Source organism: Cryptotermes secundus, unplaced genomic scaffold (genome assembly GCF_002891405.2).
Source record: "Cryptotermes secundus unplaced genomic scaffold, Csec_1.0 scaffold364, whole genome shotgun sequence".
NCBI lineage: Eukaryota > Metazoa > Arthropoda > Insecta > Blattodea > Kalotermitidae > Cryptotermes > Cryptotermes secundus.
In genome coordinates, this window is record NW_019733841.1 from 487,926 (window position 1) to 511,412 (window position 23,487).

Below are 23,487 nucleotides of genomic sequence, written 5' to 3' on the forward strand. Positions count from 1 at the left end.
ATTTTCTAGACAGTTGGCTCACAGATGGCAGGGAGGTTGTCAGCCTTACGCGCCGGCCGCCCTTTACCACCAGGAATATTCCTGGTACTCATTTCTGTTAGAGGTTGAGTCAACCCCAGGGCCAGAGTACGGCTGGAAGAATTAGGTCAATTGAAAAATTCCACATCATCGGGTATCGTACACGCGACTTTCGGGCCTGTAGCATAGTGCCTCAACCAAATACGCTACCGCGTGCCTCCCTGATAAATGATGTTACTAACTTTTAGGTTATTTGCGCTGCGCTATTCTAAGTGCATAGATTATATCGTCGAATGACCTACAAATGTGGTTATGAATGCTGAGTTCATAAATATCTGCGAGCAGGCTGTAGCTTACGCGTATTTCAAGGTATTAAAGCAGCATTTGTTTGGAGTAAGTGAGGAAAACCATGAAAACATTCAGTTCCTAACAGTCAGTAATTCTGCAATGCTATCCTAACTTATTCATTAATAACACAGCACGTAGGCGTACACATCTGAGTTATAAAACAAAGAAACAATGAATGTGTCTTCACCTGCTCAAATACTGAGATTGTGGGTTCGAATCCAATTCGAGGCACGGATGTCTGTCTGCTTTTATTCTGTGTGCGTTATCCTGTGTAGTGGGCATCAGCCTTGCCGCGGGCTGATCACCCCCCCCCCACCTCTGGAGTTCAAATGACTGATCATTAGATTCACATTAAATTACATACTTACTTACTTACTTACGGAGCTGAGCCCTTCTGGAGGAGCCGCCAATTCTGCAGCTACTCAAGAATTTCCCAGCATTTTATGGAATCCGAAGGTTCATTACCATGTTCACAAGAGCCCTCCACTGGTCTCTATCCTGAGCCAGATCAATCCAATCCATACGATCCCATCCTATCTCTCTAAGATCCATTTTAATATTGTCCACCCACCTACGTCTTGGTCTTCCCAGCGGTCCCCTTCCTTTTGGCTTTCCCACCAATATCCTATATGTATTCCTCTTCTCCCCCATTCGTGCTACATGCCCTGTCCATCTCATCCTCCTTGACTTGATCATTCTAATTATACTTTGAGAAGAGTACAAGTTATGAAGCTCCTCATTATGCAGTTTTCTCCAACCTCCTGTCACTTCACCCCTCTTCGGTCAAAATATTCTCCTCAACACCCTGGTCTCAAACACCCTCAGTCTATGTTCCTCCCTTAATGTCAGAGACCAAGTTTCACACCCATACTGAACCACAGGCAAAATTATAGTTTTGTATATTCTAATTTTTATGTGTTTGGACAGCAGAGTAGAAGACAAAATGTTCTGGACCGAATGGTAACAGACATTACCCAAGTTCAATCTCCTCTTAATTTCCTCCTCAATCGGATAAATATCTCCACTAAAATTGAAATTCCATCAGTTAGAGTGGAAATTGCACGTGTAGCTGGATTCTCATCTAGGGAATTGTGAATGCTGATACGTGTTTGGAAACAGACGGATATCTCCCAGTAGACTGATGGTTTGTACACAGACTATTGACGTGTTGGATTTATAGCCCGTGCCCTGTTTTGTCTTTGCATTTCCCTCTGTCATTAGTGTCATGGATACTAAATGGATTTACTATATTTATACTGCGTCTTTAGATAAGGAATCAGTGACAGAAGACCGCGTGTCTTGCACTAGAACTAACTCGACTGGTTGGAGACTGCATTGAACTATGATAAAATCCTACTAATGAAATGTCTGCCATTTTCCATGCTGAATTTAATTAATAAAATAATTTCTTTGATTATTTGTATTGCAGTGTGTATAGCTGTTGTTCTGCAGCGATCACGAGAAGGAACATACGTTGCTTTGCAACGGCTGGTAAACACGTTAAAATTACCAGGGCTATCCCTAGGCAACTACTCTGCAAAGGGGTTTCATTGTGATCCGTTTCTAAGCTACGGATCAGTAATCACACAAAAATAAGGGGATTGTTGGACGCCGTGTTTTCTGTTCGGTCTGTGCAAAGTTATTATAAAGAAGAGTTCAGTTGAGAATAGTCAGTCGAGTTCAGGAGTTCTAAGTGAGCCATTGGTCGAGAATTGACAGTCTCTGGAGTGTGCATTTTGCAAAATAACTTAGAAGGAACTTCAAGAAAGGAATTAGGCTGTGCAGAGAAGACTTCATAATGTGCTGCACTCACATTGAGACTGTTATACATCCGTTGCCAGGATACGACTAGTGAAGACTGAAAAAACTTACCGTGTACGACTTATAAAGCGCGTAGATCAGCGATAGCTCTGTATTATTTGTAGTTAAGAGTTGAGCGTGCAATGAATCCAAACATCCTACCCAAAACTTCGTCTAAAGTTTCGGCCACACAGAGCGCTATACGAACAGAAAAATATCCACCTTTATTGCCAATGTGACTGGCCACACAGATTTCCGTACGCTACGTACGCTATGTTCCCTATGTTACCTGCGTCGCAGAGTGTACACAGCGTACGTAGCGTACGTAGCGAACATAGCGTAGCGCTCTGTGTGGCTGAACCTTAATAATCACACAACTCAAAATAGTGGTGTTTTCATAAATTATTTTTAATGAGTGGAAACTACAAGTTCGGTCTTATCTTGAAGGGTCCATGACTGACGGTAATTTATTTCCAATTATATCATTGAACGAAGAAGATGCCCGGAGTTGAAATAGCAAATCTTTCTAAGTGAATATTTCATTTGTATTAATGAAATGGATAATCATATTCTCAGGGAAAAGCTTATGATTTTATTTTCCTTGAAATCCTTCCATTTGTATAGAGAAATGAGGAAGTTGTAGGCTAACGATTATAAAACTTATTTTATTGTATGAAAATTCTATTATACCCATTACTCAGTACATCACAAATTTTAAAAGTAATATCTTATCAAAAAGAAGTCATCATATGTTAAACTTTTAATGCATAAAATATTCTGTAGTTAGAAATTCTTCAAATGCATTTCTCTCTTAGCTGAAATATTAATGACTGAAATAAATAACATTGGAATTTTATCTGTTATTGCTGAGAAGAATATTTCGCATTAATAGGACGAAAACTGGATTATGGAACAAAATTGCATAATGAGCAGCTTAAAAACGTATTCCTTTAAACATATTACTAGGAAGATTTAACGAGAAACAGGTTAAATAAATATTTACAGCATTTTATTAAAGTGTGAGGATATATCGGAGAGCAGTGTTAAGGCGAATTTCTGAAGAAATGTAGTTTTTTGGTGTAAACTGAATTCATGCAATTTAGGTCAAGGATGAAAAGCGGATATTTGTTGACATTCGGTCATAAAAATGGCAAGGAATTTCCTCACTGAGCGACAAAAAATTCTGCTCTGCTTCATAGAATTAGTTAATTTGCTGATTAGCTTATCTTCTCTTCTTAAAATTGAGCAATATTTTTGAAGGAGAAAAGTAATTATGAAGTAATTAGAGTGTCAACACATATTACAGGTAGCTGACTTATAGACAGGATGAGATAACATATTTTAGCGAAACGTCTACTGCAGACATAAATATTCATGAAGCTCAGGAAACTTATCGACACAAGAAACTCAGTATTGTCCCACATAAAAAATACAGAGTGAAAAAAAAAGTATATCCATTGACTGAAATATTTCGTGGTTTTTCTAATTCGTTCTTGGCGAATGTCGGTATTTTTTCTTGTTAATTCTATAACGGTATTTAGATAATACAGCTTCGATAATGCTAGGATAATTCATTAATACAGGTAGTATTAGGGAATTTACCTGAATGGATTGGGTAATAGAAAAACTTCAGTCATGATAACTAATGTAATGACTCATATTGTAAGCGAGTACGTCCAGTATACAAGCGTATAATGTTACAGCTAGACCGATGAGTTCAATGCCGGTCTGTCACATAGGCCAAGACCACTTCGTTCCTTTCAGATTCCACTGGGATATTCACCATTCAAGATCACCCTTCCTAGTTCAGTCGGAGAAACACACAACCTGTGTAGTCAAAGCAACATCGTCAAATACAAGTAAAACAAACAACAAAATACTCCGTGGCTCTAGACCGCAAGACCGAGCGACCGCCGCTTGTCGGCGAAGTTAGTGCCAACTTTTGCGGATAGAGGGTGTCGCGTGGTCAGTGCACTGGATCCCCACGGCCGTTAATTTCGGTTTTCTAGAGCGGAGCCGCTATTTCCTTGAAATAGCTCCTCAATTATCCTCACGAGGCTGTGTGGACCCCGTTCCAGACCAAGTACTCCTCAGAAAATATGGTAGAGCGGGGAATCGAACCCGGACCTCTTGATTTGTAGCCAGGAATTCTGACCACTGGACCACAGAGGCGGTCAAGCAACATCGTCAAGTCGATGTAAACTATATGCCTGGTTTATTATACGAGGAATTTCTTCTTTATCCTGTAGAGACAAGTACAGTTGTTTCTGCACCATTATAATGCAATAAATTTCCCGTGCATCGCATTTTCTTAGAATACGCCGTTCTGACCTGAAAGCTTCTTCATTCCAGTCACAAATAAATCTTTATGTCTTATGCCGACGCCGTATCAAGCCTTCATCATTCAGCAAGTCGCTAGACCGGAAACTTTTCCTTTCTTGCTATTCTTCCTTTCAGAAGCCAACGAAATGGAAGTCCCAGGGTGACAAATATTGACTGAAATCAGGCCGACGAAGAGAAATATCTCCCAAGTTATTCGGAGGCATGTTACTCGTGTAGGGGCACACCTACAGGACTGCACATCGTTAGATTGGAGACTCTCACGGGGTGTGCATGAAGAATGCGATCCCCTCATTGGTACAGCCGTGTGGTTCAAACACATTCCGAAGTTTCGGGGGGACATCGCCTTCAACTTCATGGTCAAAGATTAATACAAGGAAGCATCAGAAGCAGACCGCCTCTGTGATCTAGTGGATAGAGTTCCTGGCTATTGATCAAGAGGTCCGGGTTCGACTTCCGACGCTACCAGATTTTCTGAGAAGTAGTGGGTCTGGAACGGGGTCCACTCAGCCTCGTGAGGTTAATTGAGGTGTTACTTGAATGTAAAAGTAGCGGCTCCGTTCTAGAAAATCGAGATTAACAGCCTTGGGGATCCTTTACGCTGACCATGCAACACCCTCTATCCACGAAAGTTGGCACCAACTTCGCAGATAAGCGGCAGTCGCTAGGTCTGTATAGTTAGCTTGCGGACTAAGAGCCACGGAGTTTAGTTTCTTTTATCTATCATAAGCAGGCGATAAGCTCAGTTAAACATGTCGTCTGCATCCGCTGGTTTCTTGCCTGTCTTACTCTTCGACCTTGATGATGAAAATGAAACATTCCTCCGAAACGTCGCTAGATTTGAACTACATGGCGTTACAACTAAGATGATGGTACTCTATATAGTCACCTTCAGGAGAACCTCATATAAAAAATACAGTCGTTTGTGTGGACTTCCTGTGTAAAGTGCATAGTCCATTCAAACGCGTCGTTACTTGGTTCACTGCAGAAGCTGTTAAGACAAGATGAGTATTTCGTAAAGTAAATTTTTTCTGGAGTGGAAGTAAGCCACCGGAATACGGAACAGTGTTTAAGATAATGAAATGTACGACGAAGAAAAATAAAGTGATAAATTTTTACACCGACGGTGAAGGTAAGTCAGTCGCCAAAGCCATAAAGAGGAGAATAAAGACAGATTTTAAAAGACACGAGTATACCTTCACTTTTAGAACCCTATTCAGAAAACGGAGTATTCTACAATTTTATAAGAAGATATTGTGTGCAGACCTAATAGCCTACTTTCCTTTGATACGACACTGACCCCATAGAAAACGACGCGTCCAACAATTCTGTTGTTGTTTGTGTCTTCGTTGCTGCAGTAACATTTATATCGGGCCGTTGCCTAGCAACGATAGAGGGATACATAGACTGATGGCAGGGATTTATAAAGTATGCCTTTGCGATGGGCTCAGATGCTATGAAATACATATACCAAGTTTCAAAAGATTGGTTCAGGCATTCAAAATTGATAATAGGAGATCCACAGACACAAAGAGACAGCACAGCGATCTCATAAGCCTATTTTTATTTTTATTTTTAAATAAAGAAAACCAAAAATAACTAACATTCCCTTAGGCCGCGCCATAGCTCAAGCGGTTAGTCGCTGGCTTCCAACCGCGGCGGCCCCGGTTCGATCCCAGGTCTTGTCAAGTGGGATTTCTGGTGGACAAAGTGGCGCTGGGGCACGTTTTCTCCGAGTACTTCGGTTTCCCCTGCCAATCTTCATTGCACCAACTGCTCCACAATCACCCTCACCCATCACCTGGGGCTGGTACAATAGGCCAGAAGTGGCCGCAGTACAAGGGACTTAGTCCCACCCCACTAGCAATAAAAAAAATTGCTGTAGACAGACAATGATGTCTGGTGGTAAGAGCTATATTGCTATGTCAGAAGAATGAGTGTGTGAAAATTACTGAGCCTCGTAGCACATTGTGTACGTATGTGTTACATATTAGAATTTTAAACGTAAGGCTGGAATCGTGTTGTAAGATTTGAGGTTTTCACGTCGGTGACTAAGAAGAATTCCGTCCTTTGGGATGTGGCGCCGTGTAGATCTTGTGTGAACCGGCGTTTCGGGAGGAACTTATCGCCTCTACTTTAAGCGTAAATAGAATCCGCAAGCGAGGAACCAGCGTGAGCAAGTGGCAGCCACGCTGGTTCCTCGCTCGCGAATTTTTCTACTCTGAAGATGTAGGCGAAATGTTCCTCCGAAACGTCGGTTCACACAATATCTACACGGCGACACATCCCAGAAGACGGAATGCTTCATGGAATTGTGCTGTTCGATGTAATTTTCTATTTACAAAGAAAAGAGTCGTAATAAATTTCGTAGGATTACAACGATCGTTCGAAGCTGTCACTTTCCATGGAAACGTAAGTGAGAACTTATATAAAGACGTCTACAAATTTCAGCGGTGAACATGGTTACGTGCATCGTTTATAGGCATATAAATTGTGATATTGTCCCATTAATTTTATGAGAACGGTGAGTTGTATTGGGTCAGATACCGAAACGAAGGGGTTTTATTTCGTACATATATGATTCCTTCTGAAATGCCACATTCGTTGCCTGTCTCTTACACTTGCTGCTACGAAAATTTTCGACCGTATACAGCCGTCAGCTCCATGTGAGTCCTACTAAAATTGTTTGACTGCATGCTCCATTTTGTGTCACATGTCTATACGCAGTGGTAATTTTCGAAATTATTTTTTTTGTAGAAATAGACGTTCTTGATAATTGAGGAGCTATTTCAAGAAAATAGCGGCTCCGGTCTAGAAAACCGAGATTAACGGCCGTGGGGGTCCGTTGCGCTGACAACGTGACACACTCTATCGACAAAAGTTGGCACTAACTTCGCCGACAAGCGGCGGTCGCGCGGTCGGTGTAGTTCGCTTGTGGACCGGAGCCACGGAGTTTGTTTGTATAAAAGTTCTTAAAAAGTCGTTAAAATATATCAATTAAAATTCTGTTGCGCCTTTTTCGGTATCACAGCGTTATATAGTACGTTACTTGTTTGTTGTTTTATAAATTTCATTTTTACGGTTGATGCGTGCGTTATCAAGCGTGTACAAGCCTATGAAGGGGGTTTGTATTTAAGTGGGTTATAATAGTCTGAAAGATATTTTTCAAATGTATTTTTGTATGTGTAGAAAATTGCCGATCAGAGTAGCCGCACGATCTAAGGTGTAAACTGTTTTCGTCCGCTGAAACACTGGAGTCGTGGGTTCGAATCCCACTCGAGTTACGCGTGTCTGTCTGCGTTCATTCTGTGTCTGTGTTATCCTGTGGACATACGGAACTATAGATGAACTGACGAACCAGGATAGCCCAGTCGGTATAGCGACGGATATGGGCTGGACGGCCGGTGTACGATTCCCGGCAGGGTCAAGAATATTCTTCCCCCTACAGGATCCAGACCGGCTCCGGGGTCCACCCAGCCTCATACACAGTGGGTGGCAGGGATTTTTCCCAGGCGGTAAAGCAACTAAGGCATGAAACTGACAACTCAACTCCATCTAATGCCGAGGTAAAGAATGGTGGAGCTATACCTCCACTTCCCCATATGTCTTCATGGCATAGTACTCAATTGATTAAGCATAGGGATTAATTTACCTTTTTTATTGGCGAATACATTATACATAAAAACTGTAGAATTTCTGTGAATTATTGATGTTGTGTAAAAAAATTAAATGTAAAGGTATCCCTGTAACAGGCCGCGGAGGCCCATAGGGTTGTGAGCTGTTGAGGTTCCCACATTTTCTAGACAATCGGCTCATAGATGATGGCAAGGTCGCCAGCCTTACGCGCCGGCCGCCTTTTACCGCCAAAAATATTCCTGGTACTCATTTCTGTTAGAGGCTGAGTCGACCCCAGGGCCATAGTACGGCTGGAAGGATTAGGTAAATTGAAAAAATCTAATGGACTCATCGGGATTCGATCCGGCGACCTTCCGGCTTGTAGCATAGTGCCTCAACCAACTACGTGAACAAATTAATTTTTTAACTGAAAAGATTAATTATCTTCAGTTTATGTAAACAGTATGTGGAGAGGGAAAGTACTATTCGGTCCAGAGGCGTCATGAAGACGAGGAACTTGTTAAACTGCCCCGCGTTTCTTCAGAGAACCGGCGGCTGCTGACTGAACAGCGAGAGAAATCTCGTGAAGTGCGGAAGTCGGTTCTGCGTAAATGGAAGGAAGGAATGCCAGGCAACGAAAAATCGGATGCAGTATTCTGTTCACAATGCACAGTGTTCGGCAGCGGACTTAAGTTTCGAGAGTCCTGTTTGTTGTAACGGAGTTTTTTTTTAATACGTCCCTTGAGATCCATGGGAAAGCAACGCCGGTCTCGGGTCGTCGTGAAGCTTAGCTTCTACAAGTTGAGAAGAGATTAAGAGTTCGGTTCGTGAGATATCTAGTTAGTTTCGAACTGAAGGTTGGGATTGAATGTTCGACAAATGCGTCGAAAGTTTTCCTTCACAACCGCGACAGTAATGTTACTGCCGCTTCCGATTTAGAGCTCTATCATCAAAAGCAGGTCTGACAGACGAGACCAACTACAGCCCCAGAAGGCAGGTCTGTGCAAGAGTGATGCATGTGTCTCATGTTCCGAATGTAACAAATTTTCGATACCTATCAAGTTAGCCTGAGTGGCAACACATGACTTGTGTTCGGGAGGTGTCAGCTTCGAATCCCGAACAGTACACTGATTGTAAGATTTGAGGCTTTCACGGCGGTGACTATGAAGAAAGCAGTGTTCTGGGATTTGGCACCGTGTATATGTGGTGCTAACCGACGTGTCGGAGGAACGTATCGCCTCCATCTTCAGGGTAGAAGAAAAAATANCACTGATTATTTTTAGAAGTTTCGTATTTTTTTATTTAGTCCCTCAAGGCAATTTCCGTGTTAGTATATTAAGTTAGGCTATAGCCACTTCCTTCCACATCCCTTTGAATTCATTTTGCACTATCATTCTTTCATTTGAAGCTGCATACGAGGTCTGACAATAAAGTTCGCGAACTCGTCACAATATTATTTTTTTTTTTATTTCGTGCATCCTGTTCTGTTATTATGTACAATTCTTTATGTGTTGCGACGGACTCTTATAAAGAATCGTCACCGTGTGCTTGCCGTGGAAGCAGTGGACAGGAACCTTAGTAGAGTTTGATGACGTTGGCATATCAGCGTTTCAGTTCTGTGTTGTTGTTGATATGGCAGTCTCTTTCTGAGTGGCGTCTATTATTGTCTGAGTGTGTTTTGGTGAGCCGTCGCGAGACTGTCGGAGCTTGAATTAGAGCACTCTCTCAGCGGACAGAAACCTCAGTGTTGTTTGATAACATTGGCATATCAGCGTCTCACTGCTGTGTTGTTTTTGATCTATGGCAGTCTCTTTCTGAGTGGCGTCTATTATTGTCTGAGTGTTTTTTTGTACCGTCGCGAGACTGTCGGAGCTTGAATTAGAGCACTCTCTCAGCGGACAGAAACCTCAGTGTTGTTTGATAACATTGGCATATCAGCGTCTCACTGCTGTGTTGTTTTTGATCTATGGCAGTCTCTTTCTGAGTGGCGTCTATTGTCTGAGTGTGTTTTGGTGTGCCGTCGCGAGACTGTTGGAGCTTGAATTAGAGCACTCTCTCAGCGGACAGAAACCTCAGTGTTGTTTGATCACATTGGCATATCATCGTTTCACAGCTGTGTTGTTGTTGATCTATGGCGATTTCTTTCTGAGTGGCGACTATTATTGTCTGAGTGTGTTTAGTGTGCTGTGGCGAAAATGTCGGAGCTTGAATTAGAGCACTGTCTGTGAGGGAGTTTTTAGCAGTAAACAAATAACTGTGCTGGAACACACTCCCTGTTCATCGGAACTAGCACCCCATGACTTTTTCTGTTGCCGAAGATAAAGGAAATGTTGAAAAAAGGCATTTTATGACATTGATGACGTACGAATTAATACGACGGCAGCTCTGAAGGCCATTCCACAAAATAAATTCCAAAATTGTTTTGAAGAGTGGATTAGGCGTTGGCATTGGTGCATAGCTTCCCAAGGGGAGTACTTTGAAGACAACTACGGTACTATTCAACAGTGAGGTATGTAGCACTTCTACCGCGATTAGTTCGCGAACTTTACTGTCAGACCACCTAATCGGAGTCACGGATAGGATCTTGAATAAAGAAATAAATATATAAAGTTAGCAGTTTTCGAAGTGTTGAATCGGTTAGCTTTACTATTGGAATTATTTCGTAGTTTTACTCTGTGTCTTTAGCCGGTTGATAGAAAATTACTGGAAAATAAGTCACGAAATATCTATCTAAAATTTATCTTTATGCATTATTGATTAAAATTTCCATCTCATTCGGCTGTAACTAACAAACGCAGTCGATATTGCTAAAATTAATAACCAACGGAAAGAGAAGAGATGGAGGCAATGAGTTATGTTAGTTTGGTTGCGGGATGTTGCAGAGATGAAGAGAGAGAGATACAGCATTCACTCTCAGTAGAAGGGGACTGGCCAATAGTAGTCAGACCCTGATCTTCATTACCTGTACTCTTCTCCAAGTATAATTAGAATGGTCAAGTCAAGGAGGATGACATGGGCAGGGCATATAGCACGAATGGGGGAGAAGAGGAATGCATATAGGATAACCAAAGGAAAGACCAAAACATAGGTGGGTGGACAATATTAAAATGGATCTTCGAGAGATAAAATGGGTTGGATTGGGCTGATCTGGCTTAGGATAGGGACCAGTGGAGGGCTGTTGTGAACACGGTAATGAACTTTCGGTTTCAATAAAATGCTGGGAAGTTCTTGAGTAGCTGCATAATTGGCGGTTTCTCAATAAGGGCTCAGCTCCATGAGCGAGTAAGTGATTTGATAGGTTCAGGTGACACATCGCTTCTTGTATTATGAGTGTAAGTACAGAATTAGGTGTGCATAATAACGGAGAATGAGTGCTCTTGTAATGAAAGAGAGAATAAAGTTATTCTTATATGAAATAAGAAAAATCTCTCCAAGATTTGATACAGATTTCCACCTCACGTATACAGTGTAGTAGTGCCCACATGGAGGGAATTTCTTTAGCCATTGAAGTGTAACAGTGGGTTAAACACTCGCAGATATACGTATTCTTCGCTTCAGTTCTTCTTATTAGGATGTTATGATTTTCCATTCTTGAGTTGCTGGTAATTATATTTTTTCTTTTTCAGTTTTGAAAAAGGGAAGTCAGATAAGGAAATTCTGGACAATCTGTTAGTAACCACACGATACGACAAAAGACTTCGGCCAACCGTTCAAGGTAAGTTGCATTCAGAAACTATTAAAGCAATATAGGTCAGTTTATATATTTTGTTAACATTGTTGAAGTCATTAAAACATTCGGTAGAAGTTTGTTTCCTAAAATTTCGCATTTATCTAGAGAGGATAAGTACTGGAACGAAAATAGTCATGAAATACCACAATGCAACACAGAATAACAAAATTCAACTAGTTACTATAGGATTCTGACGATGGAGTATAACACACTGATATGTTGGGTTTTTGGACTTTATCCATCGTCCTGGTTTTTAAGATAACAAATAAAAACACGACGTTTCGGAAACTGCAGTGATTGAGGCTAGCTCTTTCTAAGGGACCCAACTGGATAGGTGTTTTCCTTCACCTGAGGACGGAAACAGATCCAGTTTCCGAAACGTCGTGTTTTTATTTGTTATCTTAAAAACCAGGACGATGGATGAAGTCCAAAAACCCCAACATATCAGTGAACAAAATTCAACACTCTACAAATTTGCTATTGCGTTTGCACATCAGTCCGATGAGTTCAGGGCACTAGTGTCTAGACGAAACAAAAGATTCTATTGCAGTCCCCTATAAATGCTAACATCTAACACAGCTCCAGTTTTCTAGAGAGTTTTGGTATGAGTTTCGGTGCAAGCGTTTCCGATGTGCAAGCGATTTGATGATACTACACAACAGTGAAATACAGATTGTAATGCCATGGAGATTAATTTGTATGATCGTTTATGGTATAAGCTCTCCCGCCTGGTAGTAACCGGATATGTTAATTCTTTTTGACTGTCTGCTCATTGCAGAATATTCAAGATACGCTTCCGTGTACTACACGGTGATCCTAAATTAATGTCGGGGTTTTCGTAGCGTACAATTTTCAAACCGAAAATAAAATAAAACTGCTTACCGGATATGAAAATTTAACTGAATATTTTATTACTTATAGAATCAATACTTCAGAATGTTAAACAATTTCAACATGCGTGCCTTTCGTGGCATGTAGAGTTTGAAGACTACGGGCTACGGAAACCCCGAAAATAATTTAGGATCACTTTGTACTATATATTATTTTTTTATTGCTAGTGGGGTGAGACTAAGTCCCTTGTACTGCGGCCACTTCTGGCCTATTGTACCAGCCCCAAATGATAGGTGAGGGTGATTATGGAGCAATTGGTGGATTGAAGATTGGCAGGAGAAACCGAAGTACTCCGAGAAAAACCTGCCCCAGCGCCACTTTGTCCACCACAAATCCCACTTGACCAGACCCGGCATCGAACCCTGGCCGCCGCGGTGGGAAGCCAGCGACTAACCGCTTGAGCTATGGCGCGGCCCTACTGTATACTAAACTGTGGTACAATAAGCCAGAAGTGGCCGCAATACAAGGGACTTAGTCTCACCCCTCTAGCAATAATAATAATACCAAACTGTACGGGATAAAACTGGCGAGCTTACATACGTATGTCGACCCTGTGAAAAGAACCGTATAGGACATAATAAACAAGCAGGAAGATCAACGAAAAAATCGCTAATAATATATTTGAAAATACATGCAATATCAATTTTTATTTTACTAGGTGCCATGTAGTATTTAACAAATATTAATCAGTAAGAAAAAATTATTCATCGGACATTTTTCCACAAGAGAAACGGCGCCTACCAACGCCTTTGCAATTTTTCCTCTCGAACCTATTTACCTTCGAATAGCACATAAGACATATGAAGTACGTTGCCTTATATTCTGTATAATACATATAAGCCATATCATCCGGTGTTCACATTTAGGGCCTACTGTTCCACCTCTATGCATTAATGAGAGACCGAGGGAGAGCACTGTAAAATATATTCAATTTTTTTTTCTTCTATTTATCGGCCCTGAATTTTCGCTCGTCCGGAAGGAACAGATGAGTGGATCTGGTATTCATCGATGATTAATTAGATATTGATATAACTTTATTTATCCATGACCTGATGCATGCATGTTATATAACGACGCTGTCAGTATCAAGGCCATGTAGCGTCTATGATAGGATGATTACGGAATGTGGAGCAGTTGATGAAATTAAATTTTTTTTATTGACTGCGTATTTACAATTTGATCTCTTATTTGTGGAGCATTAAGTAAATAAAATGAAAGTTGGAAGGGGAAACCTGTCCCCAAAATCCTCACATGACTTAACGTAGGATCGAACCCCGTCCACAGCGGTGGGAAACCAGCGAATAAGCGCCTGAACTATGACACGGTTCGAAATCGTTGATCCGGGTAACGGAGCATGGCTGTGCACTTGACGTGTATTGATGACAGTAGCAGCGATGTGAAATGAGCCATCCTTCAGTTTGGGATGGTAATTGTTACATTTATGATTATATACAAAGTAGGGCCGCGCCATAGCTCAAGCAGTTAGTCCCTGGCTTCCCACCACGGCGGCCCGTGTTCGATCCCGGGGTCTGGTCAAGTGGGATTTTTGGTGGACAAAGTGGCGCTGGGGTAGGTTTTCTCCGAGTATTTTGGTTTCCCCAATCTTCATTCCACCAATTGCTCCAGAATCACCCTCACCTATCATCTGGGGCTAGTTCAATAGGCCAGAAATGGCCGCAGTACAAAGGACTTAGTCCCACACGACTAGCAATAAAAAAAAAAAAAAATAGAAAGTAAGAACTGTAGAATGACTGAGTTCAGCACTTACATGTCATGCTGTCTTTTGTAAGAAATAAGTACTAAATTAGTAAAAGGAAAGATAGAAAACGCACTCCCTGTTCCTAAACATACAATATACACGCGTGTGAGGAAATCAAGGTGAAGCTCGAAGCTTTCATAGCCTCGACATTAAATAGGAGTGGTAACAATCATGCTCTATTCATCTTTCCTTAGGGAAAATTGAGGTAGTCGGGAATTGTGGGGACAGTACCAGTTGGGTATGAGGTTGGGAGAGCCCCACGCCCAGTCTGAAAATTATGACAAAATTCCCTGCCTGAAATCGAAATTCAGCACTCAATGACGAAGCCGAAAGTACAAAATATATAAATAAGTTTGTGAAATATATTTTCACACACCCTTTCGGACTCATTCTGGTTGCATGGCATTAATTAAACAAGTGCATGATAAACATCCCACAGGTTTCTCAACTTTCAGTCCTCTGAGCTTAACCCTTGGAGTGTATGCAACCCACGATAATATATAACTGGGTTGCCGTTAGTTGAATATATGAGTGCTTCCATCTTTCTGCCGAATCGCATACTTCTACTGCTACTGGTGACATCTGTGAAGGGTGGCGGGCAAATCTGAAATATTCGTGCATGCAAATTAGAATATAAAATCTAATAGTGGAAATATCCGCACTTTTTCCCATCTGTAATACTGTGTCTGTGGTAATATATTTTGATCAGCATTTCAGAGAAGTACGTACAAAGCGACGTTTATAATGAAATAGTATAGTATGAAGCACAGTAAATGCATTATGTTGTATTAAGCAGTGGCCAAAGTGTAGTTCGGTTGTTACAAGTCGGGGATAGAGAGGATTAAAACGGAAACTGCTGCGCACATTGCTATGTTTTATATTGTCATATATCGCTTAATTCTTTTTTTCTTCATTTAATTTGAATGTGTGTTTGTATTCTGTAAGGGACTACTAGATGATTTTTCATTTTTCCAGTTTTATTTATGGCTGTTGCATGAAGTAACTTCACATTTGTTACTCAGATTATTTCTATTATGCTATCATGAACTCGTTCAAGATGAATGAGTTACTCAGTATTTTATATTATGCAAGGGTATTGTTTTATGAACCCATTATATTGGCTGTCAGGTCCAAGGAGTGTACTATCTTCTACCGGTTGACCACTAGAATCGTGGGTTCGATCCCACTAGACGCAGGACTAATGTTTCCGTTTTTCTGTGTTTGTGTTGTCTTGTATATGTGTAGAGGCCTTGCGATGGGCCGATTCCCCATCCAAGGAGTCTTAATTTTCTGTCAACAAGATTCGGGGACATGGAAGGGTGGAGGCCTTGGACCATATTTGCCTGTAGCATCATAGAAGAAGGAGAAGAAAAAAGAAGTTTTTCTTGACATTTCTAAATGAATGACCTAGGTGTACAGAAGAGAATCATGCTTATAAGATTGGAGTTAACTGTGAAGATGGTTATCTTCTGGGATGTGACATCATGTAGTCATAAATGCTGAGGTTTCAGAGGAATGTGCCTCCATGTTCAAAGTTGAAAGGTTTTCCCCCTCCTCTACTCTGTACATGGACACAACATATTCCTACAAAACGTTGCTAAACTTCTACTAGACAATATGGTGTCACATCCCAGAAGACAGCATTCTTGTCTCTGATATATTGCATTATTATTTCCTTCAGAATTATGTGCACAGTTTGATATATATTGTTTGTTCAGTGATTAAATAAAATGAATTAGGTATATGTGGTACAGGTCTGAACTGAAATTTAGAATGGGCTTCATTTGGGAATGAAAGCATAAAGTTCATGACAAGATAACAAGTAAAGTATTTTTAAATTTTAAAAGAATATATATTGGAAATGCTAATGATGCCTGAATCTGTATGCATGTTGTGTGTGTGTTTTTGTAGACATCATTGCAATAAAATTTAAACCCCTTTCATAATATCTGGGCAACATGAACAATGTAAAGGAAATCAAAATTTTCAGATTCAAAATAAATTTTAGTTATCCTGTTCTGAGGTCTGTATTCTTACTGCTGTCAGAATCCTCAAAGAACTATCTGACTACTCTATTTATGATCACTTTGTCATTTTGAAATGATAAGTTTCTGGCTTTGTTTACTTTGAAGCAGTGTTTTTCAAACAAAATGTTAATTAACTTTCTCGCTCCATCTTCTATTTATAGAGTTCTCTAAGCATTTTGTGTTATTTGGAATTGTGCATGCTTTGAAGTATCTGTGGAGGCATACTGTGATTCATTTAATATCAAAACAATGCCTCATTGTTGGAGACAAATAAAACTTTTGATTAGAATAATGGAAGCTATTAAATTATAGTATAAAGTTAACTTTGCAATAATATTTGATAGATCATCATCTTGGCTGCCACCCAAGCGTGGTCATTCGATTTTGGTTGTGATGGAAATGTTGCTTATGAAGTCTGTTGAAATTTCTGTCTACCCTCTGCACAAACGTTCAGATTGATTTTCTGTGTTTCTTTAGAGGTGGCATAATTCAGTAATTGAAACAACTGAAGAAATCGACTACATTGCTTCTAAATCAGGATAAGAAAAAACTGAAAAGAAATTTGCGATCCTCTTTCTTTCAGTGTTGTTCCCATTTTATATTGATGGTTGGATGAAGTCTCCATACTCTTCCTTCCTGCAGTCTTTTCTTTTAAATTTCTTCCCACTTCCTTCTCCCTTATCGATGTCTTCCAGTACCTTGCTGAATCAATTTGTTTCTCAGTCATCCCATAGGCCCCTGTGCTTTAAAAATTAATTCATGCTTCTTATTATCCTTGGTCTGTCTGTTCCTTTTACATGGCTAACCTATTAGTCTTTCTCTTTCAACTTTGCTAACAAATTTTGAGTTCTAGCTTCCCTAAAAAGTCATTTTAAATTCTGTCGCTTGTTGTCTTCTTTTTTTTCAAAGCACAATATGTTAAAGAAAGTGTCATTGCTTAGAGTTTCTCTTATTTCTCTCTAAGAACCTGTGTTTCAGCATTATAGGTTAGTATTAATTTAAAATGTAGTATATTCATTGTTGTTTTGCATTGTTTTGGATCACCCTGTGCCATAATACTTATTGCTTCCTTAATATGATAAAATTTAAGCGGCCTCCATAGTCTAGAGGTAACGTTCCCACCTCATGACTCGTAGTACGTGGGTTAAAACCTGGCGGAGGTCATGGAATTTTTAAGGGCGGAAAAATTCAAGGAACAAGTCCTCCGGGAGGGACTTTAAGCCATGGGTCCCTTGTCGTAGCGTTACGGCACGTAAAAGAACCTCATATCTCCTAAGGAGATCACTGAGCCAAATTCAAGGACATTTCCCGCCCAACAGCGGCCTCTAACGCCTCTGATAGATGGGGGAAGCACTATAGATACCGCCAAGCCAGTAGAGGCCGAACTCGCTGGCTTGGTAGGGACTGATGGTAAGCACCAGTATCGGTAGGGTATAGAGACTGGTAGAATATCATAGAGGGAAGCACAATAGATCAAACTGGTTGCGGTGCATGGGGAAACCCATCCTCTCCAATAACTAACTAACTAATGATAAAATTTAGAAGTATTCTGTACTCTTATGCAGGCCTGTTCATGAAGAACCATAAGAAGAAGATGTACTTTTGTCCTGTTTAGGTTTACTAGAATAATTAATTAACATTAAATAAGATTCTGCTGCAGGTAGCTACTAGGTAAAAAGGTAAAGCTATACCATTAACAGGCTGTGGAGGCCCATAAGGTTCTCAGACTTTGAGGCTCCCACATTTTGTAGACAGTCGGCTCACAGATGATGGTGAGGTTGTCAGCCTTACTTGCTGGCCACCCTTTACCCCAAGGACGTCCGTAGTGGGACTGGAAGGATCGGGTCAATTGCAAAACACAGTGACCTTAACAGGAATCAAATCCACAACCTTCCGGCTTGTAGCATAGTGTCTCAACCAACTACGCTACCATGTGCTCCAACTAGAATTAGTATTATTGTAATTATTTTTTTAACTATATTATATGCATGGTAAAACTGCAGTATCCAGCACTGGACGATCTGGAAGGATCCATCGACTGCAACTTGAATATGGTGATTAAATTTGTATTTTACAGTTACTGTTGTTTTTTCCAATTTTATATACACAGTGTTATATAGGTAGTGATGAAAAGGAATAGAAAGTGCAGCAAGGAAAAAAGGCACAGGATATCAAATACAAATTAATTGGTTCAGTCTATCCATGAAGTTGCTAGGTACACCAGGACACACATTTCATACAATATTCTAATATCTGGCAGCCCTTCGGCCCTGGAAGTTCCTGACACAGCAACTTGTACTGTGTCTATAAGTAATGGCTTTGTATTCTTAATGAGAATATTCCAAGTGTCAAGTCTGTGACAAATTAACCCTGCTTTTGAATTGATAACATCATGGTGCCTCTGCTGCCATGTTCTTTGAAATTCTTAGTGTCATGTTTCTGCTTGCGCATAAAGTTATTATAAGTGTTGTTGTCACACCTGTCTACGTTACACTGTATATGTAGTCCGTTAAAAACACACGTTTCACAGTAGTTTGCAGTCTGTGGCCAGCAGATCACAGTGAGCCACAATATGGCTGTACTCTTGTCAGTGTTACTGTGCTCCCAGATGCAAAATTGTGCAAGATTTAATGTTTTCTTTGCAGATTTTAAATAGAAAATTTCGTCCAATAGTATATTTACATAATGATATATAGTATTGAAAAACTGAGAGTTTTACCTTTAACCGATAAAAAATGATTAAGAGATTTGTCAGTGATATTCTCAAGCACCAAATAAATTCAGACCAGAAGGCCCTTTGTTCTTAAGTGGGGTAGGTGCCTTGAGTATAGTATGGAAAGCGTTACTAATGCATTCTTAATATACTGGGTAATAATTACTTCATGGAGCTGAGTCTTTCTTGAGAATCCACCAGTTGTGCAACCTCTCAAGAACTTCTCAGCATTTTGTGGAACCTGAAAGTTCAGTACTGTGTGCACCTGAGTCCTCCACTGGTCTCTAGCCTGAGCCAGATCTATCCAATCCATAACATCCCATCCTATCTCTCTAAGATCCATTCTAATATTGTCCACCCACCTATGCCTCAGTCTTCCCTTTGGTCTCTTTCCTTCTGGCTTTCCCACCAATATCCTATACGCATTCCTCGTCTCTCCCATTCATGCTGCATGACGTGCCCACCTCATCTTCGTTGACTTGATCATTCTAATTATACTTGGAGAAGAGTACAAGTTATGAAGCTCCTCATTATGCAGTTTTCTCCAACCTCCTGTCACTTCATCTCTCTTTGGTCCAAATATTCTCCTCAACACTCTGTTCTCAAACACCCTCAGTCTATGTTCCTCCCTTAATGTCAGAGACAAAGTTTCACACCCATGCAGAACCACAGGCAGAATTATAGTTTTGTATATTCTAATTTTTTTGTTTTTAGACAGCAGACAAATAGACAAAAGCTTCTGGACTGAATGGTAGCAAGCAGTACCTGAATTCAGTCTCATCTTAATTTCCTCCTGAATCAAATTTTGATTTGTTGTTACGGGTTTTTCCCAGATATTTGAACTGCACATTATGATTTTGCCATGCATTCTTGTGCACGGACATCAATGTATACTTAGTTTTCTCTGCATTGACTTCAAGACCAACCACCTTACTAGCACCAATTAAAGTTTATCTGTTTTTCTTTATGGTATCTTGTTATCTCCTAGTAAATTTATATCATCAGCATAGACAAACAGCTAAGATGTCACATTTAATTTCAGTCCCACCTGGTTTTCCTGGACCTTCCTAATGGCATATTGTAAAGCAAAGTTGATAAGTAATGGCAATAAAGCATTTCCTTGTTTTAGACCATTTTGGAGAGGAAAATTGTCAGACAAATATTTACCTATACGGGCTTTACTATACGTTTCTTTTAAACACATTTTAATTAACCTAACTAGTTTCATGGGTACCCCAAAACATTATGAGAATATTGTACAACTCTTCCCTCCTAATTGAATCAGACACTTTCTTGAAGTGTATTAATAGCTGATGTACTGTCTCATTGTGCTCCCATTCTTTTTCTCCAGTGTCTGATAAATGCAGTAACATGATCAGTAGTTGATCTGTTATGTTGAAACTCACAGTGATGATCCAAAATAACCCAATCCAGTGTTTCTCAACCGCCAGGCTGCAGCCTGGTACTGGGCCCTGGCATCAATTATATCAGGCCCTTGTCTTATAAAAAGAGAATTTACTCGGCTGCTGTCTCACAAAGGTTGAGAACCACTGACGTAATCTTTATAAAGGTTTGAACTTGAAAGAAGGATAGTGGATAAAATGATGTATGAAATTTATAACAGTGATATTCCACGATAATTAACAACAGTCATCTTTATAGCCGTTCTTGTAAATCGGTACAATAATAGACTTCTTCATTGATCACGGAGTTCTTCCTTATTCCAAATAGAACTAATGAGTTTATAGATCTCACACTGTTATATTTCACCTCCTGCTTGAATCAGTTCTGCTGGAATTTGATCACTACCTGGTGATTTATACTTTTTCAACTTTGCATTTCATTTTCATTTCATTTATTCTTTAAATTCAATAAATCCTTTTTGGCGAAGCGTAGGATGTTGAACAGGTCACAATGAAATCAAAACATACACGAGAACAGTTCATAAAATAGAACTCAGTCACATACAGAACAGTCATAAAATTAAATTATACATAGTGATAATCAAAACACAAAAAGTGGAAATTGTTCAAGTTAAAATGGATTAAATTACAACCCATAAAAGCTTATGCAACACCACAACCTATGCATTTCACAAGATTCCAATATACGCAACATACACAAGAACAGTTCATAAAATATAACTCAGTGACATACAGAGGAGTCATAAAACGAAATTATACATAGTGATAATCAAACCACAAAAAAGTGGAAATTGTTCAAGTTAAAATCACAGTAACAATTTCAACCTCAAAGGACTAGGTTCAGTTACTAATGTCTCAACTGTATGTATTTCTATCTGCTTAACATCACTGATCCCCATGTACATTCCATAACAGAGAATTAATTCTTTGACCTTTTCAAAATGTTGTCAAAATCTGCAAGCTGATTACCATTCTCATCCTTCACCAAGTTACTTCCACTTGAAGTCAGTTATTCTCTATACAGGTCTCAGATGTCTTGTTCTTACTGTTCACTGCAAGCTCATTGATTTTGTCTTTCATATATTCCCTCTTTTCATTCCTGAAATTCCTGTTGGCTTCAGATCTTCTATTCTGATTATCCCCATTTATTTTGCTTGGATCCTGTAACCATTGCAATTTGGCTTGTTTCCTTTGATCTAATAATTCAGAGCTTACTTCGTTGAACCATGACTTGTGTTTCTTCAGTTTGTAATAACCTAGACTACCTTTGGCTGAAATTTTTATATTCTCCGTAATAGCTTCTCAAGCTCTGTTAAATTCTACTGCAGTGTAGAGAACTGTAAACCTTTTTGAGATTTCAGTAAAAAAAAGTAAAGCTATCCCTGTAATATGCCATGAAAGCCCATAGTGTCGTGAGACGTTGAGGGTCCCACATTATCTAGACAGTCGGCTCACAGATGGTGGTAAGGTTGTCAGCCTTATGTGCCGGCCACACTTTACTCCCCAGGAAAATTATTTAATTCCTGGTACTCATTTCTGTTAGAGGCTGAGTTGACCCCAGGGCCATATTGCGGCTGGGAGGATTAGGTCATATCTGTAGACATAACAGATATGTCTAATGTATTAAAATATGAAACCAATAGCTGGAACAGATATTTCTGGATGTCATGCAAGACCTTATCTTATTTGGGGGTTAATATTAGATACAGTACACACGAGGACTTTCATTGCAAGCAAGAAATTACTATGTTAGGATTTTTAATATTTGTAAGTGTATGCATGTTGTTTTCATTAATTTTCATGGAGTAAGAATTTAAATCTGTTCTCTTTGCATCAAAATGTTAACTCTCGTCATTTTGCTTTCAATGCCAACCCTGCTGAATCATCACTGAACATGAAATTTGTGTTATTTTTCTATACTTACATTCATTCAGACTCAGACATGATAATTATATACATAATTACAGACATTCAGACTCAGGCATGATAATTATATACATAATTACAGATTACAAAATAGCAATTAATAATCATCATCATCATCAGTAATCTGTCAAGACGACAGGTCCACAGTCTCTTCCAAAACAATTCCTCCACTTAATGCGATCTAGAGCTTTCTCCTTCAAATGACAGTATCTTCTTCTGTCCCCAAGGTCATCCAGCATCTTCTTACGTCTTCTTCCTCGTCTTCTTGTCACTTCTATCCGCCCATCTATCTTTCCTTCAATAACTTCTTTTAGAAGGCAGTTTCTGCGTAAAACATGACCAATCCAATTAGCCTTCTGTTTTCTTATTTCGTGTAGGATATTCCTCTGCTCACTGACTCTAATTAACACTTCTTCATTTCTCACATAATCGGTCCAACTGATCTTCTCCATCCTTCTCCAACACCACATTCCGAAACTTTCCAGATGTTTCTGAACTACTGCCCTAAGTGTCCATGTTTCAGCCCCATACAGAGCTATTCTCCAAATGTAGCATTTCACTAGTTTCTTCCTAAAATTTAAGTCCAATTTGCTGGTAAAAAGATTCTTCTTGCTAAATGCAGCTTTTGCCATGGCAATCCTGGATTTAATTTCACTAGTACACCTTCCATCATCTGTTACCAAGCTACCCAAATATTTAAAACATTTCACATTCTCCAGTTGTTTTTGGTCTATCTTTATTGTGACTTGGGTTGGTTGTCTCGAAATTTTCATTACTTTTGTTTTTTCCACATTCATTTCCATGCCATAGCACCTTCCAATTTCAATTAGTCTATCAATCATGCCCTGTAGCACAGTGTCTTCCTTAGCCATTAACACAAGGTCATCTGCATATTT

The 23,487-nt window shown here is 39.8% G+C and overlaps 1 protein-coding gene across 12 annotated transcripts in view; it reads left to right on the forward strand.

Moving 5' to 3' along the window:
- Window positions 1-23,487, forward strand: part of LOC111868237 (glutamate-gated chloride channel) — a 331,426-nt gene that overhangs the window by 227,659 nt on the left and 80,280 nt on the right. For all 12 annotated transcript variants that reach the window (XM_023858697.2, XM_033752961.1, XM_033752962.1 and 9 more), the window contains exon 4: window positions 11,748-11,836. In XM_023858697.2, coding sequence (XP_023714465.1) covers window positions 11,748-11,836 — 89 coding nt within the window. The remainder of the gene's footprint in view (window positions 1-11,747; window positions 11,837-23,487) is intronic.